At 35.6% G+C, this 19986-nt stretch overlaps 1 protein-coding gene across 2 annotated transcripts in view; it reads right to left on the bottom strand.

Moving 5' to 3' along the window:
- The window catches only part of LOC116287205 (uncharacterized), a 48483-nt gene that overhangs the window by 23015 nt on the left and 5482 nt on the right, over window positions 1–19986 (bottom strand). Inside the window, exons 3-9 of one of the 2 annotated variants that reach the window (XM_089038185.1) lie at window positions 19257–19359; window positions 18548–18635; window positions 17749–17794; window positions 17170–17245; window positions 16562–16664; window positions 12455–12565; window positions 10968–11012 (exon numbers count right to left, since the gene is read on the bottom strand). In XM_089038185.1, coding sequence (XP_088894311.1) covers window positions 10968–11012; window positions 12455–12565; window positions 16562–16664; window positions 17170–17245; window positions 17749–17794; window positions 18548–18635; window positions 19257–19359 — 572 coding nt within the window. Of the gene's footprint in view, window positions 1–168; window positions 707–10967; window positions 11013–12454; window positions 12566–16561; window positions 16665–17169; window positions 17246–17748; window positions 17795–18547; window positions 18636–19256; window positions 19360–19986 lie in introns of those variants that run through there. The other variant, XM_089038186.1, reaches the window with a different exon arrangement.

The following is a 19986-nucleotide window of genomic DNA, read 5'->3' as shown; positions in this document are numbered from 1 at the left end:
TATTGAACTAATACGATGAACCCGTACGGAAGTATCGATGTTATAAAGTTAATTGTAAGAAAAACACATTCTGGTCGTTAAGATGCAACCAATTCAGTCAAGTTGATGGGAAAATAATTGGCGAAAATAATTGGTGAGGATCTCGATTCTTGCTTCTTCTTTGCTCACCAGTTCCTCGTCGATGGGCTGAGGAAGGTCCGCGTCATCGAAGGGAAAAATCAAAGTGTATGGTAGAATACTGAAGGCGAGTTGTGTCGAACAGTTTGCAGATGTAAAAAGATCAGATCTCTTCATGGCTAAAACCATATTTGGTTGATTCAACATATTGTGAAGACCACCAATTCGTACATTATTCTGATCCTGAAAGGGTTTCTTTGATGAAGAACAGTCGATCACTGAACAAAATACATGTTTTCATCGATCTCTGAGGTGATGTCTTCAGAATATTGTGCCTTATTTTATAGGTCGTCTAACAGCGACTGTAAAACGTAGTTGAAAACTGATATGCATGTCTGGCGGGTCGTCTTCACATTGGAACGAAATTGGTTCCCCTTATCACGTCTGTAGTTTGAGTCTTTGAGGTCAAAAACATGGGTTAATTTTGTTCCCTGGCTCGCTTGACTGACTTGAAACGCTTGACAAGTGTGTCGAAAAATGAGAAAAATAACTTCTCCATACTATTATTAGCCACGAAGTTGATGTTAGAAACTCATCTAACGAAACCGATTACAGGCAAAACAATTAGCAGACAACATAAACAAATAAGGATATTCCGAAAATAGAAAACCTATGGACCCCTTATCACAAGCAACGGATATTTAGCACAAACTATTTTAAAAAGTTTACTCTTCGAATAATTTGCGCATATTGAAAGTAAGAATTAAATCTCTCATATCTGTGATGACGATGAATATGTCATATCTGTGATGATGATGAATATGTCATATCTGTGATGATGATGAATATGTCATATCTGTGATGATGATGAATATGTCATATCTGTGATGACCTTATATTATATCTGTGATGATGATGAATATGTCATATCTGTGATGATGATGAATATGTCATATCTGTGATGATGATGAATATGTCATATATGTGATGATGGTGAATATGTCATATCTGATGATGAGGAATGTCATCTGATGATGAATATGTCATATCTGTGATGATGATTGAATATGTCATAGATGATGAGATGAATGGATATGTCATATCTGTGATGATGATGAATATTCATACCTGTGATGATGATGAATATGTCATATCTGTGATGATGATGAATAGGTCATATCTGTGATGATGATTAATATGTCATATCTGTGATGATGATGAATATGTCATATCTGTGATGATGATGAATATGCCATATCTGTGATCATGATGAATATGTCATATCTGTGATGATGATGAATATGTCATATCTGTGATGATGATGAATATGTCATATTTGTGATGATGGTGAATATGTCATATCTGTGATGATGATGAATGTCATCTGATGATGAATATGTCATATCTGTGATGAATGATATGAATTGTCAATATCTGTGATGATGATGAATATGTCAGACCTGTGATGATGAGGAATATGTCATATCTGTGATGATGATGAATATGTCATATCTGTGATGATGATGAATATGTTCATATCTGTGATGATGAATAATGTCATTGTGATGATGATGAATATGTCATATCTGTGATGATGATGAATATGTCATATCTGTGATGATGAATGATATGTCATATCTGTGATGATGATGAATATGTCAATGATCTCATATGTGATGATGATGAATATGTCATATCTGTGATGATGATGAATATGTCATATCTGTGATGATGATGAATATGTCATATCTGTGATGATGATGAATATGTCATATTTGTGATGATGATGATGATAATGATGTCATATCTGTGATGATGATGAATATGTCATATCTGTGATGATGATGAATATGTCATATCTGTGATGAATGATGATGTAATATGTCATATCTGTGATGATAGTGAAATATGTCATATCTGTGATGATGGTGAATATGTCATATCTGTGATGTGATGAATGATGTCATCTGATATGATATATCATATCTGTGATGATGATGAATATGTCATATCTGTGATAATGATGAATATGTCATACTGTGATGAATGATGAATATGTCATATCTGTGATGATGATGAATATGTCATATAATGTGATGATATGAATATGTCATATCTTTGATGATGATGAATATGGTCATATCTGTGATGATGATGAATATGTCATACCTGTGATGATGATGAATATTTCATATCTGTGATGATGAATATGTCATATCTGTGATGATGGTGAATATGTCATATCTGTGATGATGATGAATGTCATCTGATGATGAATATGTCATATCTGTGATGATGATGAATATGTCATATATGTGATGATGATGAATATGTCATGTCTGTGATGATGATGAATATGTCATATCTGTGATGATGATGAATATGTCATATATGTGATGATGGTGAATATGTCATATATGTGATGATGATGAATATGTCATATCTGTGATGAATTGATGAATATGTCATATTAGTGATGATGAATATGTCATATCTGTGATGAATGAATGAATATGTCATATCTGTGATGATGTGAATAATGTGATGATGATGAAATGTCATTACCTGTGATTGATGAATATGTCTATATCTGATGATGATATGAATATGTCCCTGATCTGTGGATGATGGATTGAATATGTCATACCTGTGGATGATGATGACGGTCATCTGATTGATGATATATCATATCTGTGATTGATGATGAATATGTCATATCTGTGATGATGGATGAATATGTCATATCCTGGTGGATGATGATGAAATATGTCATATCTGTGGATGATGATGATACTGTCATACCTTGTGATGAGATGAATATGTCATATCTGTGATGATGATGAATATGTCATATCTGTGATGATGGATGAATATGTCATATCCTGTGATGGATGCATATCTCGGACTGCGTCATCTGTGATGGATGATATGTCATATCTGTGATGATTGTGAATATGTATATCTGTGGATGATGATGGTATGTCCTCTGATAGTGACGATGATGGATAGTCATATCTGTTGATGCTGATGAAATATGTCATATATGGTGATGATGGATGAATATGTCTATATGTGATGAGATGGAATATGTCATATCTGTGATGATGATGGATATGTCATATATGATGACGATGATGATAATGTCATATCTGTGATGATGATGAATATTGCATATCTGTGATGATGGTGAATATGTCATATCTGTGTGATGATGATATGTCATATCTGGTGATGATGATGAATATGTTCCATATATGTGGATGATGATGAATATGTCATATATGTGATGAATGAATGAAGATGTCATAATCTGTGAGGATGATGATTATGAATTGTCATATCTGTGATGATGAGTGAATATTGTCATAGGCTGATGATGTATGATGGCATATCTGTCGATGATGATGAATATAGGTCATATCTGTGATGATGATGAATAGGTCATATATCTGTGATAATGGTGAATATGTCATACTAGGTGATGATGAATGCAATAGGGTCATATCTGTGAATGAATGAGGAATATGTCATATATGTGATGATGAGAAGATATGTCATATCTGTGATGATGTATGAATATGTCATAAATCTGTGATGATGATGAATACTGTCATTAATCTGTGATGATGATGATATGTCATATCTGTGATGATGAGAATATGGTCGATATCTGTGATGGAGGATGGAATATGTCAATATCTGTGATGATGATGAATGTCATATCTTGACGATGATAATATGTCATATCTGTGATGATGATGAATATGTCCATATATGTAGCTGATGAAATATGTATATATGTGATGATTGATAATATGTCATATCTGTGATGATGATGAATATGTCATACCTGTGATGATGATGAATATGTCATATCTGTGATGATGATGAATATGTCATATCTGTGATGATGGTGAATATGTCATATCTGTTGCTTGATGATGAATTGTCATCTGATGATGAATATATCATATCTGTGATTGATGATAAATATGTCATATCTGTGATGATGATGAATATGTCATACCTGTGATTGATTGATTGCATATGTCATATCTGTGATGATGTGATATATGTCCTATATGTGATGATGCATGAATATGTCATATCTGTGATGATGATGACTATAGTCATTATCTGTTGATGCGACTGATGATGACTATTGTCACCATTATCCTGTGATAGATGATGAATATGTTCATATTCTGTGATGATGATGATGAATATGTCTTCATATCTGTTGATGATGGTGATTGAATATTCATATCTGTGATGATGATGAATGTCATCTGATTGATGAATTGATGTCTAATCTGTGCTGATTGATGAGATATGTCATATCTGTGACGATGATGGATATGTCATATATGTGACGATGATGGATATGTTCATATCTGTGACGATGATGAATAGTCTGTCATATATGTGACGTATTGATGAATATGTCATATATGTGACGATGATGTGAATTATGTCATATCTGTGATGATGATGGATATGTTCCATATATGTGACGATGATGAATATGTCACATATCTGTGATGATGATGAATATGTCATATCTGTTGATGATGGTGAATATGTCAATTCTGATGATGATGATGACATGTCATCTGATGATGAATATGTCATATCTGTGATGATATGAATATGTCATATCTGTGCTGATGATGAATTGTCATGTCTTGTGATGATGAATATGTCATATCTGTGATGATGATGAATATGTCATATCTGTGATGATGATGAATATGTCATATCTGTGATGATGAATATGTCATATATGTGATGATGATGAATATGTCATATCTGTGATGATGATGAATATGTCATATCTGTGATGATGATGAATATGTCATATCTGTGATGATGATGAATATGTCATATCTGTGATGATGATTGATATGTCGTGATGATGATGATATATGTCATATCTGTGATGATGATGATATGTCATATCGTGATGATGATGAATATGTCATATATGTGATGATGAATATGTCATATCTGTGATGATGATGAATATGTCATATCTGTGATGATGATGAATATGTAATATCTGTGATGATGATGATGTCATATGTCATATCTGTGATGATGATGAATATGTCATATCTGTGATGATGATGAATATGTCATATCTGTGATGATGATGAATATGTCATATCTGTGATGATGATGAATATGTCATATCTGTGATGATGATGAATATGTCATATCTGTGATGATGATGAATATGTCATATCTGTGATGATGATGAATATGTCATATCTGTGATGATGATGAATATGTCATATCTGTGATGATGATGATATGTCATATCTGTGATGATGATGAATATGTCATATCTGTGATGATGATGAATATGTCATATCTGTGATGATGATGAATATGTCATATCTGTGATGATGATGAATATGTCATATATGTGATGATGATGAATATGTCATATGTGATGATGATGAATATGTCATATCTGTGATGATGATGAATATGTCATATCTGTGATGATGAATATGTCATATCTGTGATGATGATGAATATGTCATATCTGTGATGATGATGAATATGTCATATCTGTGATGATGATGAATATGTCATATCTGTGATGATGATGAATATGTCATATCTGTGATGATGATGATATGTCATATCTGTGATGATGATGAATATGTCATATCTGTGATGATGATGAATATGTCATATCTGTCATGATCTGAATGTCATTCAATGATGAATATGTCCTATCTGTGATGATCGATGAATAGTCATATATGTGATGATGATGAATATGTTCAGTCTGTGATGATGATGAATATGTCATATCTGTGATGATGATGAATATGTCATATATTGATGATGATGAATATGTCTATATGTGATGATGAGATATGTCATATCTGTGATGATGATTGAAGATGTCATATCTGTGATGATTGATGAATATGTCATATCTGTGATGATGATGAATATGTTCCTATCTGCTGATATGATGGATATGTCAGATCTGTGACTGATGATGAATATGTCCATATCTGATGACGATGATGAATGTCCTTCTATTATACCTGTGATGATGATGAATATGTCATATCTTGTGATGAATGAATATGTCATATCTGTGATGATGAGAATATTGTCCATATCCTGTTGATTGATGATGACATCTTGTCATATCTGTGAGTGATGATGATATGTGCATATCTGTGATTGATGGTGATTATGTCATATCTGTGATGATGATGCGATGTCATATCTGTGATGATTATGAATATAGGTCATATTCTGTGATGATGATGAATATTCATATCTGTGAATAATGTATGAATATGTCATACTCTGTGATGATGATGAATATGTATATATGGGGGGGGATGATGAATATGTCATTATCTGTGATTGATGATGGCACTATGTCATATCTGTGATGAATATGAATATGTCATATCTGTGATGATGGTGAATATGTTCATATCTGTGATGATGATGCACTGTCATATCCTGATGATGAATATGTCATATCTGTGATGATGATGAAATATGTCCATATATGTGATGATGATGAATATGTCATGTCTGGTATGATGATGAATATGTCATATCTGTGATGATGATGAATATGTCATATGTGATGATGGTATGAATATGTCATATGTGATGATGATGAATATGTCATATCTGTGATGATGATGAATATGTCATTATGTGATGATGAATATGTCATATCTGTGATGATGATGAATATGTCATATCTGTGATGATGGTGAATATGTCATATCTGTGATGATGGATGAATGTCATTGATGATGATTGAATATGTCATATCTGTGATGAATGATGAATATGTATATATGTGATGATGAATATGTCATATCTGTGATGATGATGAATATGTCATATCTTTGATGATGATGAATATGTCATATCTGTGAGGATGATGAATATGGCATATCTGTGATGATGATGAATATGTCATATATGTGATGATGATGAATATGTCATATCTGTGATGATGATGAATATGTCATATATGTGATGATGATGAATATGTCATATATGTGATGATGATGAATATGTCATATCTGTGAGGATGATGAATGTCTTCTGATGATGAATATGTCATATCTGTGATGATGATGGATATGTCATATCTGTGATGATGATGAATATGTCATATCTGTGATGATGATGAATATGTCATATATGTGATGATGATGAATATGTCATATATGTGATGATGGTGAATATGTCATATGTGATGATGATGAATATGTCATATCTGTGATGATGATGAATATGTCATATATGTGATGATGAATATGTCATATCTGTGATGATGATGAATATGTCATATCTGTGATGATGATGAATATGTCATATCTGTGATGATGATGAATATGTCATATCTGTGATGATGATGAATATGTTATATCTGTGATGATGATGGATATGTCATATCTGTGACGATGATGAATATGTCATATCTGTGACGATGATGAATATGTCATACCTGTGAATGATGATAATATGTCATATCTGTGATGATGATGAATATGTCATATCTGTGATGATGAGAATATGTCATATCTGTGATGATGATGAATGTCATATCTGTGATGATGATGAATATGTCATATCTGTGATGATGATGAACTATGTCATATCTGTGATGATGATGAATATGTCATATCTGTGATGATGATGAATATGTCATATCTGTGATGATGATGAATATGTCATATCTGTGATGATGATGAATATGTCATATCTGTGATGATGATGGAATATGTCATATCTGTGATGATGATGAATATGTCATATCTGTGATGATGATGATATGTCATATCTGTGATGATGATGAATATGTCATATCTGTGATGATGATGAATATGTCATATCTGTGATGATGATGAATATGTCATATCTGTGATGATGATGAATATGTCCTATCTGTGATGATGATGAATATGTCATATCTGTGATGATGATGATATGTCATATCTGTGATGATGATGGATATGTCATATCTGTGACGATGATGAATATGTCATATCTGTGATGATGATGAATATGTCATATCTGTGATGATGATGAATATGTCATATCTGTGAAGATGATGAATATGTCATATCTGTGATGATGATGAATATGTCATATCTGTGATGATGATGAATATGTCATATCTGTGATGATGATGGATATGTCATATCTGTGACGATGATGGATATGTCATATCTCGTGACGATGATGAATATGTTCATTCTGTGATGATGATGAATATGTCATATCTGTGATGATGATGAATATGTCATATCTGTGATGATGATGAATATGTCATATCTGTGATGATGATGGATATGTCATATCTGTGACTATGATGGATATGTCATATCTGTGACGATGATGGATATGTCATATCTGTGACGATGATGGATATGTCATATATGTGAGGATGATGGATATGTCATATATGTGACGATGATGGATATGTCATATCTGTGATGATGATGAATATGTCATATCTGTGATGATGATATGTCATATATGTGATGATGAATATGTCATATCTGTGATGATGATGAATATGTCATATCTGTGATGATGATGAATATGTCATATCTGTGATGATGATGAATATGTCATATCTGTGATGATGATGAATATGTCATATCTGTGATGATGATGAATATGTCATATATGTGATGATGATGAATATGTCATATCTGTGATGATGATGAATATGTCATATATGTGATGATGGTGAATATGTCATATGTGATGATGATGAATATGTCATATCTGTGATGATGATGAATATGTCATATATGTGATGATGAATATGTCATATCTGTGATGATGATGAATATGTCATATCTGTGATGATGATGAATATGTCATATCTGTGATGATGATGAATATGTCATATCTGTGATGATGATGAATATGTTATATCTGTGATGATGATGGATATGTCATATCTGTGACGATGATGAATATGTCATATCTGTGACGATGATGAATATGTCATACCTGTGATGATGATCAATATGTCATATCTGTGATGATGAATATGTCATATCTGTGATGATGATGAATATGTCATATATGTGATGATGATGAATATGTCATATCTGTGAGGATGATGAATGTCATCTGATGATGAATATGTCATATCTGTGATGATGATGAACATGTCATATCTGTGATGATGATGAATATGTCATATCTGTGATGATGATGAATATGTCATATCTGTGATGATGATGAATATGTCATATCTGTGATGATGATGAATATGTCATATCTGTGATGATGATGGATATGTCATATCTGTGACGATGATGGATATGTCATATCTGTGACGATGATGAATATGTCATATCTGTGATGATGATGAATATGTCATATCTGTGATGATGATGAATATGTCATATCTGTGATGATGATGAATATGTCATATCTGTGATGATGATGGATATGTCATATCTGTGACTATGATGGATATGTCATATCTGTGACGATGATGGATATGTCATATCTGTGACGATGATGGATATGTCATATATGTGACGATGATGGATATGTCATATCTGTGACGATGATGAATATGTCATATATGTGACGATGATGAATATGTCATATCTGTGATGATGATGGATATGTCATATATGTGACGATGATGAATATGTCATATCTGTGATGATGATGAATTATTCAATTTATAACATATAAAATGGATAGGTCGCAGTGTCTACTTACAATATAGACTACTTTATAAAACAACAATTCAGCACCTTATAATCGAGGTGGATTAAGATAAGTCAGACTCTTAATTGATAAGAGATTTCCGGCCCTACATAACTTTACGTTTTACTCATTTAGAATTCAACAACTCTTGAAGGACAAGAAATAGTGACGTCACGTAATTTATGGATGCGACTTGCAATCACGCTCGTAGACTAACAAAGAGGATGTCAGGAACGGGTGGGTAGGTAAAGATGTGCCTCCCCTAGATGTAATGGATGTCGGACGAAGACAATCAAGTAATCTCTCTAACTCACGACATTGTCAGGCAAAAGAATTAGAGCAGTTTTCGTATGACTGTGAAAATCTCAGTGCCATATGCATGCCTTGCCGTATTGTTTTCTACAATTTTAACTGGCTTCAATTTTTTTCTTGTGCAATGTGATTGGTCTGGCAGTGCTGTGACCTTGGTGGTTCACCTTGTCCGCGCCGTGTTTCGGGTATTTGATTTGATGGAGAGTAAATTATCGTGCAATGTAATTTGTCTGGCAGTGCCGTGACCTTGGTGGTCACCGTGTCCGCGCCGTGTTCCGGGTATTTGATTTGATGGAGAGTAAATTATACGTGCAATGTGATTGGTCTGGTGTACGCCTTGCCTTGTCACGACCGCGTTCGTTCGTGTGCCGCAAGCTTTTCACAGTCATATGAAACCAGCTCTAAGTGTGACTTAAATAAGTACTAGCATATGAGATGTGGTATTGAAATTCTTCGATTGCACGTTACGTCATCGCGACCATGTTGGTGCCATTTAACGAAAGATTTCTTATTAGCGTCCATTGTTAACGGCACTACAATGCTTTTGTCTTTTAACTCTCATGGGAATGCTTGCAGCCCATCAATGTGGAAGATCAGTTCGTGTCTACCCTCACACAAATGACTGTTACATTGCACATTCATTTTACGATAACATTTTAGAGAGATAACCCCTTCATAGTAAAACAAGAGTCATAATACAGATAACCACAGTTATGGTCTAATAAGTGGACACTGAGGTAAGAGATAACGAAAGCAAGAACATCCAAGATATCTCAGTTATTTTACGTTACCTCGTTTTCAAAAGCCACTATTTCTTCAGATCTTTCTCGTACAATCTGCAAAGGAAAAACAATAAATAAGACCTGATTTATTTCGATTATTGTGTATCATTTTGCGCACTTACGGCACTCTATTTGGTCTGGCATATGTTTCATTCTGGAGTCTCTTACATTATTTTATTATAGTATATTAATTCCTATGCCATCATGTTTATATTTTTTCATCCACCTCCACGTGGTGCATCCTGGGTAACGCATTGTCTCAACTGAGCATGATACTTTGGTAAAGTCGTCAATCGGCACACAGCTAGAGGACCAAATAACCCTTATGTATCTGTTCTAGGAGTTCGAAAGTCACTCAAGACAAATAACTCCAACACGTCATATTAACTTTTTACACTAGAACAGAGGAAGTATGTGAAGACCGTTCGCCGGGAGCCACTCTATTCATGTATGAGACGCTATCGACAAGGATTTAGGAAATTGTTACACAGTATTTTGATGAGTGGAAGAGAAACCAATTGACCAGTCGCCAAATAACAGAGGGTATCAAAAACCTCTACGATCTTTTATTCGGCAGCTATGTGACGATCTTATATAGAAACTATATGAAAACTATCTGAAAATTGAACCAGGAAAAGAGTGGTTGAAAATTCCATTGCAGTGACATTGAACGGAAAGCAAATTTCATGGTCAAAAAATCAATAGTTCCCTTCACAGTTCCCTGCGCTATCTTGAAAGGTAGCCGTGCCTTTGTATCGAAGCGAGACGAACGGTGAGCTTGCAATGGTAGAGACCTATCATTGCAAGCTCACCGTTTGTCTCGCTACGATGTAAAGGCACGGCTACCTTTCAAGATGTCGCAGGGAACTGTGAAGGGGACTATTTCCTCTCATATTTCAAGTAAGTATATTTCAAACAAACCTCTATTCAGCGCACACCCTATACTAAGCGTACACAGTTGCGCTTGATTGTGCCGGAAATGTTGCTTAGGAAAGCTTTAAATTCAGAGTTTGTTCGAAAATTCAAACTGTGTTTCACAGTAGTGGTCAATACTAGTGGTTGCAAAGACAGCTTATACTTTTCTAAAGCCCCTTATAAACGGTCCTGACTTTCTACCAAACATTTACCCTACATTTGTCTCGATTAAAGCTGACATCGTTTGTCATGGGCAATGTACATGATGGGATGTGATTTTTTGATGTTGGATGAATGTTGGGTGACGGTTTGATTTCCCCCACACCAAACCAACATTTCAGTCTATTGTTCTAAAAATGTTTTCATCGTATACAAGGTTAGCCAGCATTCAGCCAACATTTGTCGGCACCACACATGTGCATTTACACATATTATACGCGATTCCGTGGTTTTGGGACACAACAACTTAACGCGCCAGCATTCTCAGTCCCGACAGTAGGCTGAATGTTGGGAGATTGTTGGGACTTTTCACGTTTGTCAGGTCGGCCTTCGGGACTTAAAAGGATATCCTAGACAATTACCCGTCTGAAGTTTGTTGCCACGTGGTCAAGGTCTTGCCGATCAGGATGGTCAGCGGGAGTCTTATCAAGTAAACTCGTTAAAATCCTCTCGTAGTCAACCACGTGCTGGATCTGAAAGACAAAACCTTGCTCTTAGACTGAAAATAATGATTACAAGTATACTATGTTTCGACAGGGGGAGAGGGGGGCAAGGGGCCAGGTCTCAAATCAAATTGCGGGTTTTTTGAATTTGGGCCTGCCCCTTAGCGAAATCCTGGCTGCACTCCTTGCCACTGTGAGGTCACTAATTCTAGTCCTGGATTAATTTAGGCATAACAAATAAACAAACAAACCAAAACATATATAATTACATGTACACGTAAATAAGTATTCAACTACATAAACAAATCAGTGCTTGAATGAATGAAGGAAGGAAGGACGGAAGGACGCTATGAAAAGCTTAAATTTGATCGATACCCTGATACAACCTCTAAACTGATCTAAGTCAGGGCAATCCTAACTTGCATACTGAATTGGAATTTACAGATCGAATTGGAATTTAGCATGTAAGGTTTTGCAATGGAAGGAAAATCAGAGAATCCGGAGAAAGACCCTCGAATCAAGGGAGAGACCCAACAACCTCTACTCAAATGTGATGCCAAATACAGGGATCTTACCCGAGATCCCAGAAATTAGAGGTGAGAGGTGAGTGCACTACCGCTGATTGATATTTAACTATATATATATATATACATATAACCTTAATGTAGAATTACTTCGAACCCGGTTAATGCGAGCTAATATCCTATCTACAAATAATTCAACAATGATACATGTTGTCATCATGAAGAGTTTCCTGGCCACAAGCAAGAGTGCAAACACAAACACACTAGGTATAATAGTCTTCATTAATAATTAACTAATGATGAGCAATTTTTAAAAAAATAAGCGGATTGTGCAAAGCTTAGAAAACTCTAAGGCTAAGATGTTTTCTGTAATAAACTTTCATTGCAAAGAGAGTATGGTGTTGCTATTTTTTTAAACGAAATTGAGGATTTTCTTATTCGGCCGCCTTATCTGTTAGCATACGGATAGCCAAATAGTTAAGTAGCAAGTAGCAAGGTTGATAATAATGACTTCGCAACTGGACATCGAAATGAAATCATTAATAACAGAAAATCTAGTGTTTTAAAGCGAAATGATAACGATAGATAAATATACACAAAAACGTTCGATTTTTGAAGCAAAACTTAAAATTTTACGCCAAAATTTATTAACGAGAATCGTGAACGGAAACGACAATCACTTACACTGTACGCTCGACGTCCGCGTATAAATTTTCTACTCCATTTCCTGCTCGTTTTAAAACTCTTTTTAACCCCATACTTCAACCTTGAAAATGCTTTAGATTTGTTTCTCCTCATGGTCAGACCAGGTCACGGCCGCTACATCACTGTACGTCTTCAGCAGTAAACGGTTGGTAACAATGTATGGTACCAGTATCATATCAAATTACCGCTGATCAAACTAATTGACAAAGTGATGATGTCATGATAACTTAAAGAAGGACCTACAATCAGGAAATTCTGACCATGTTGTGAAAATATTTTTCCTTTAAAACTCGAAGAATTCCTTAAACTTAGTTTATTTCTTGTATGATTGAAGGGATGTCGCCAACAGACAAGGAAACAGTCGACAGAATCATTAATGCCTCAGGAATCTGGATTGTGTAACAAATATTTTAAGTAGAGAGTGACATCAGAGACTTGACGATACATGACCTTTACGTTCTCATGCTGAGAATCTCATCGTTTCAATTAACTTACGAGTATCAAACACTCTGAGCTCGCTCGATATTTAAAAAGCATAAATCGGTGTATCATAGTAAAATGCATGTTCAGACCTTCATTTCCACTACTTTCTTACTAAATTAAAAAATATTTAACACTTTTCTACCTTTTTCCTTTTTCTTGCGAGTTTTATTAGCATAGGCCGGGGCGATCGTAATATTCCAATAAACACTAGAAAGAATTAGAATAATCCTTGTTGTGACGATGGTAGCACTTATTACTCAGTAGCTAACAAGCTCGCTCAGTAATAAACCTGTGGACTCATGGACGAACTGAAATTTAGACGTTGATTCCTAACAGAGGGAGGAATACCGGAGAATCAGGAGAAAAACCCTCAAAGCACAGGAGAGAAGCAACAAACAACTCTACTCACATACTACACAGGAGAGAACCAACAAACAACTCTACTCACATACAACACAGGAGAGAGCCAACAAACAACTCTACTCACATACTACACAGGAGAGAACCAACAAACAACTCTACTCACATACTACACAGGAGAGAACCAACAAACAACTCTACTCACATACCACACAGGAGAGAATCAACAAACAACTCTACTCAACACCTACCCTAGATTCCAGAGAGAATTTTTTCGCGAATTTACTGATCGCCGCTCTCTCAGTAAATCCGCCAAAAAATCCCTCTGGAACCCAGGAGGATACTAGATACCGGACCCGTTATTTGAATTTCGGTCAAATTGGTGATTACTCGTGCTTCCCTTGTGCCAAGACTTTATTTGTGAAACACCACTTTATATCTGTCAAGTTTGAGGTCTAAGCGCCGTCCACGATAAGGACATGAAATGTGTTGTATATCTGTTACAAAATTTGGTTGATTAACACTGAGATACTACGGGAATCTCGAAATCCTATATCGAAGTTTTATTTCTGCTCCATTAACGATTCGAACTGTGTCTTCTCTCTATCCTCTCACTAATTTTGTTTTTCCATGGTACAATAACATAATTAATCAGGTGATAAGTAAGCGGTCTCTTTCTCTCTGTAATAAGTATCAACAGGTGATCGTTTTCTCGGGTGTTACCGACATCCGACATTTTGTACATTTTACTCAATATCTCTCCGCTGATTGGTCGAGAATATTCAACCAATTCCTAATAGAGTGTGAACTCGATGTGATAAATGTATTATCTATCGTATAAGTATATTATGAAATATATTAATAGACATTTGTTTGTCTGCCATTTACCAATGGCTTTCACAGAGATGGCAACCATTTTGGTGCTTGGATGGGACTAAAATGAGTTATAAAATAACTGTTTTTAAATCTCGCGTTCTGATTGGTTGTGAGTGCGTGCTTTATGAGAGCACACATCACGCACGCGCACTTTTAGAAGTGTCATTCCTATCTAAAATAACGGTTATTGTAATTTGTATTTTATAAAAGAAATAAAAAACTTGCTTGCTGTGCTGTGTGCAGTTTTAAAGCACGTGCGGATTGATAGAACACTCGAGAATTGTCGAGAAGTACTCCGTTACGCGTCGTGCTTCTCCAAATACTTCTCTCGTGTTCTGCCAACCCACGCGTGCTATAAAACTACACACAGCACACGCGCGCGTTTTCTATTTCTTCAATAACATCATAGTAATCCAAGGTACCGAACGTGGCATTTGGGATTCATACGACAAGGGGGGGGCGGATGTTCTGCCAACCCACGCGTGCTATAAAACTACACACAGCACACGCGCGCGTTTTCTATTTCTTCAAGAACATCATAGTAATCCAAGGTACCGAACGTGGCATTTGGGATTCATACGACAAGGGGGGGGGGGGGGGGGGGGGGGGGGGGGGGGCGGATGTAAATGGTTTTTTTAACTTTTGAAGACACGTCTCCGTCGATGGTGTTTTCGTTTAGTCAATCAAAAAATGTATTTGTACCATCAAGTCACGTGACCCTATATTATAAAATATAAACAAAATGAAATACCGATGTTCTATCTAATGCCATTACTCCTGTATCATATGTTATGACCTGAACCTTCGCCTATTATTAACATCGAGGTGCTCTCTTCATTTCTGGTTTTCCTTCTGACACAACTAATTTTAAGGAGATAAGGTCACGTGACTTGTTAGTGTAAACGACCTCATTTATCACCTCATTCAGTGAATGACGAGAGAATCGAGAAAATTTGCTGTAAAACAACTGAGCAATTAAGTTTCGTGTTTTATTTAAAATGTCGCCTTTTTGATGGGTTGAACAATGGACCTTTAAGTGCTGCGATGGAAGATTTGATTTATCAAATGATTTACTCACTGGTCTGAGAAGTAACATTTCAAGATGTGTATTTCTAGCTCCTCTTTGCAGGTTTATAAATGCTTGAAATTCTGGTTCATAATCTCTCTTTTGCTTTAAGTACCTAAAAGACAAATAGAAAAAGTCATTAATAACTACGAATGTACGTTAATTCATACCAAAAAACTAGACTATTAACAGTCCCTCTTTCCTCTCCATCAGTCGAGTCAAGTTTTTTCCGCCCTAACTTGGTCGCGCGGGGAGTGAGGTGAGTGAAGCATTTATATGGGGAGAAAGATGGACTAGAGACCTTTAGCATCAGGTCTACCGCTAACCGCTAACTGCTGAGTTTAGGCCTAGAAACACGCTCAAACACGGAAAAACACTCAGCATCAATGCAATTCAATATGGCGTCTCTTCCAGTAAATTGACGGAAATTGAAGATTGACATCGAACTGCAGTTTGAGGTTTGCGGTATCTAGCAAGAACATCTTGCTAAAGGTCTCACAGTCCAACCTAGAACACCAGTTGCTATAAAAATAAGATTTTCTTATGACATTAGTTTATGCATCTCTTGAATACGCAAGTCAACCAAAGCGCTGTTGTGCATGATGTGTTTGAGTACTTACATTCGAGTACCCCTGAAGAACTGAAAATAATCATCGTACGTTGACCACAGAATATCCAATTCAGTGAATATACCTCCTGTAGAATACAAACATATTTTATGCTACAAAACTCGTGCGCTCTGAATGGCTGTTGGAGCGGGCGATATTTTTTATATCTGGCCGCGGTTCGATATCCTGGGACAACAGATTGCTAACCCCACAACAAAATATGATCAAACAAGTGGAAAAGTAAGTGGAAAAGAAAGTAATTTACCGTTTTAACGATGGCACCTATTTTAATTTCCCTAGTCCGACCGACTTTACTGATGACGGTAAATAACGCCTACGACAAACTCCAGCATTTACTCATAGTTGCCTCATATTAGTGTTCAAATATTCACAAATAACATTAAAGTAAAGAATGCACATCTTCAACAATACAAACACTTCACAATTTCCATGGAACTTCGATGAAACACATGAATATTCTACAAAAAATCGAGGCTAACCCTGGGCAAAAAAGAACTCTAAACTGGAGTATTTTGCTTTGCCTTTTATGATGGGTTATTAGCAAAAAGATACTTCGATTAATCTACTCACCAATCAACGTCGTGGAAGTTTCCCACTTTTTAACGGCTTCTTCCAACTGCAAAGAGATCCAAAAGTTATATTGTGTATTAACAATTTGACATTAACATTGTAAACCAAATTACTCAATAACAAAACAATACGAAAGGAAAAAAGATAGAAAGCAAAGAGCCAATAAAATTAAAGTCGAACTCATCTAGTAACACGAAAAAATTAGTTCTAACTAATCTCGCAACGCCAATCTTACTCATGTTTTTTAGCGCATTTCTGAAGTAGCTCAACAGAGAAAGAATATGTTAGAACTATCATTCATGATTCACCATGGTCTACGCGCAGTTTTCCTCTTTCGTAATATCCATGTCCTCATAATTGCGCAACACTGTTATTGATAATGGAATATTACTTTACTGATACAATACAATAAGGAGTTTTAACAGTGTCCACATTATCGGGATGACCGCGCCACAAAGGGAGAAAGTCACGTGAATGACGTGTTTGTAAATGCAACAAGCCAATGGAACACAATGTACACTTGAAGCTCCCACAAACAGTGGATGCATGCAACATATTTACTTGTATGGGAACACATTCAACGCTGCTAGCAATGTTTTGAATCTCTGAGCCAGTGTACCGCTGAATCAACTTACTGTCCTAAATTGGCTGATTGGTTTTTACAGTCAAAGTTGCTAAGTTTGACTGACATGTTAACTCCTCCTACCAGCACCGCCGGGATATAAAAGCAAATATTTCACCGTTTTTTCTGGTCTCTAGAGAGACTATGAGTAACTTTATATACCTATGACAGACTTACCATGTTACTCAATCTAACGTTTAGATTACAGATTGTTTCTAGTGGTTCAAATATAGCTTTATAATCCGCTCTTGTCATGCCCCATTTTCTAAAAACAATAAAATACTAGTTAGAGGAAATCATAGGTTAAAGCCATCCGGCATATCCCACCATTGCCGCATAAACCTCAAATACAAGAATGGATTGAGGATTAATAAAAGGTAGTAAGGTGACCGTTACAGGGTACCTGGCGCCAATTCCACAGGAAGCTCATAAAGACGGGAAAAGGCAGGGGAAAAAGTAGCGTCTCAAACTGACGAAAATTTGAGAGATTAATACTCTGGGCTCCAGAGGTTCCATTTTGCTTCCTGTGGTTGTAACGAGCTCGCTCCTTTGCTTCAAAACAGAAAAAGCTAGAGCGAGAATAAATAATCTCTGGACCCCAGGTTAATAGATTAGAGCTAGTAAACAGAGTGAAAAAATGTACAAATAAATGTAACCAATGAGTTTGGTACCATCTCCCAAAAAAATGTAAAACATTTAGAATAAATGATTTAAAAATTTTAAAAATATAAAAATATAAAAATCTCCCAGCTTGCTAGAGAGTGGGAACTGACATGGTACAAGAGCTTCTTGCAGCTTTCTGATGACTTAAATTTTCAGGGATCTTTTCTTTTTTCTTTCAAGCCAAAAATATAGTTTTGTTTGCATGAATAAAGCCGAAACTTACTTTAAGGGTTCTGCATAAACTTCAAACACACACTTTAAATCATTAAAAAATTGCTCTTCTTCGTAAAGCAGCTCCTTCACACAACGTAATCTTGGGTCTTTGACTAAGGAAAAATAGTGATGAAGTTAGTAACAAAACGCTCGTTTGTTGACGCTGGTAAACTCCACGTAACTTTGTGTGAATTCATTTAAACTAGCTAGCAGCGGCGTAGCGGGGGGAGCAGCCCAAACGTTTTACTTCCAGTCTTAAACTTTCCTTATTTTTTTGTTAAAGATAATAAGTTTAATTTCTATTCCTTTGATAGTTTTTCTTTTGATATAAATTCGAGTTACTGTTTTGGACCTCGTATCCCATCGTCAGATTTCATTAATTAATGCGGGATTCCTGTGGATATGGCGGGAAACTCTAAAGATGAAATGCGTACGCGTATGTGTATTGGCGGGAAATGCTAGTAACATTGCCGAACATTGCCCTTCCTATGATCGAGACCTTGGCGAGACCTCGGCGAGACCTCGGCAATGCTCATTCAGCGAGTTCACTGATATTACCAACTACGTCGTTATTAATTATGATATATTTATAAGTAAATCAAAAATTTAGTCCTTATTGTTTCTCCTTTAAAGGATAGGGAAAAATTGATGGTTTTCAAATATTCCCAAGAGAATAAACTAACCGAAAAGACACGGCGACCATGTTGGATGATATAACAAAAGCCTAGACTAATGACTAA

The sequence above is a fragment of the Actinia tenebrosa genome, unplaced genomic scaffold, assembly GCF_029948245.1.
Source record: "Actinia tenebrosa isolate PJP-AT-01 unplaced genomic scaffold, QUT_ActTen_1.0 PGA_scaffold5__44_contigs__length_20552954, whole genome shotgun sequence".
Lineage (NCBI taxonomy): Eukaryota > Metazoa > Cnidaria > Anthozoa > Actiniaria > Actiniidae > Actinia > Actinia tenebrosa.
This window is presented reverse-complemented; position numbering and strand designations above follow the sequence as displayed.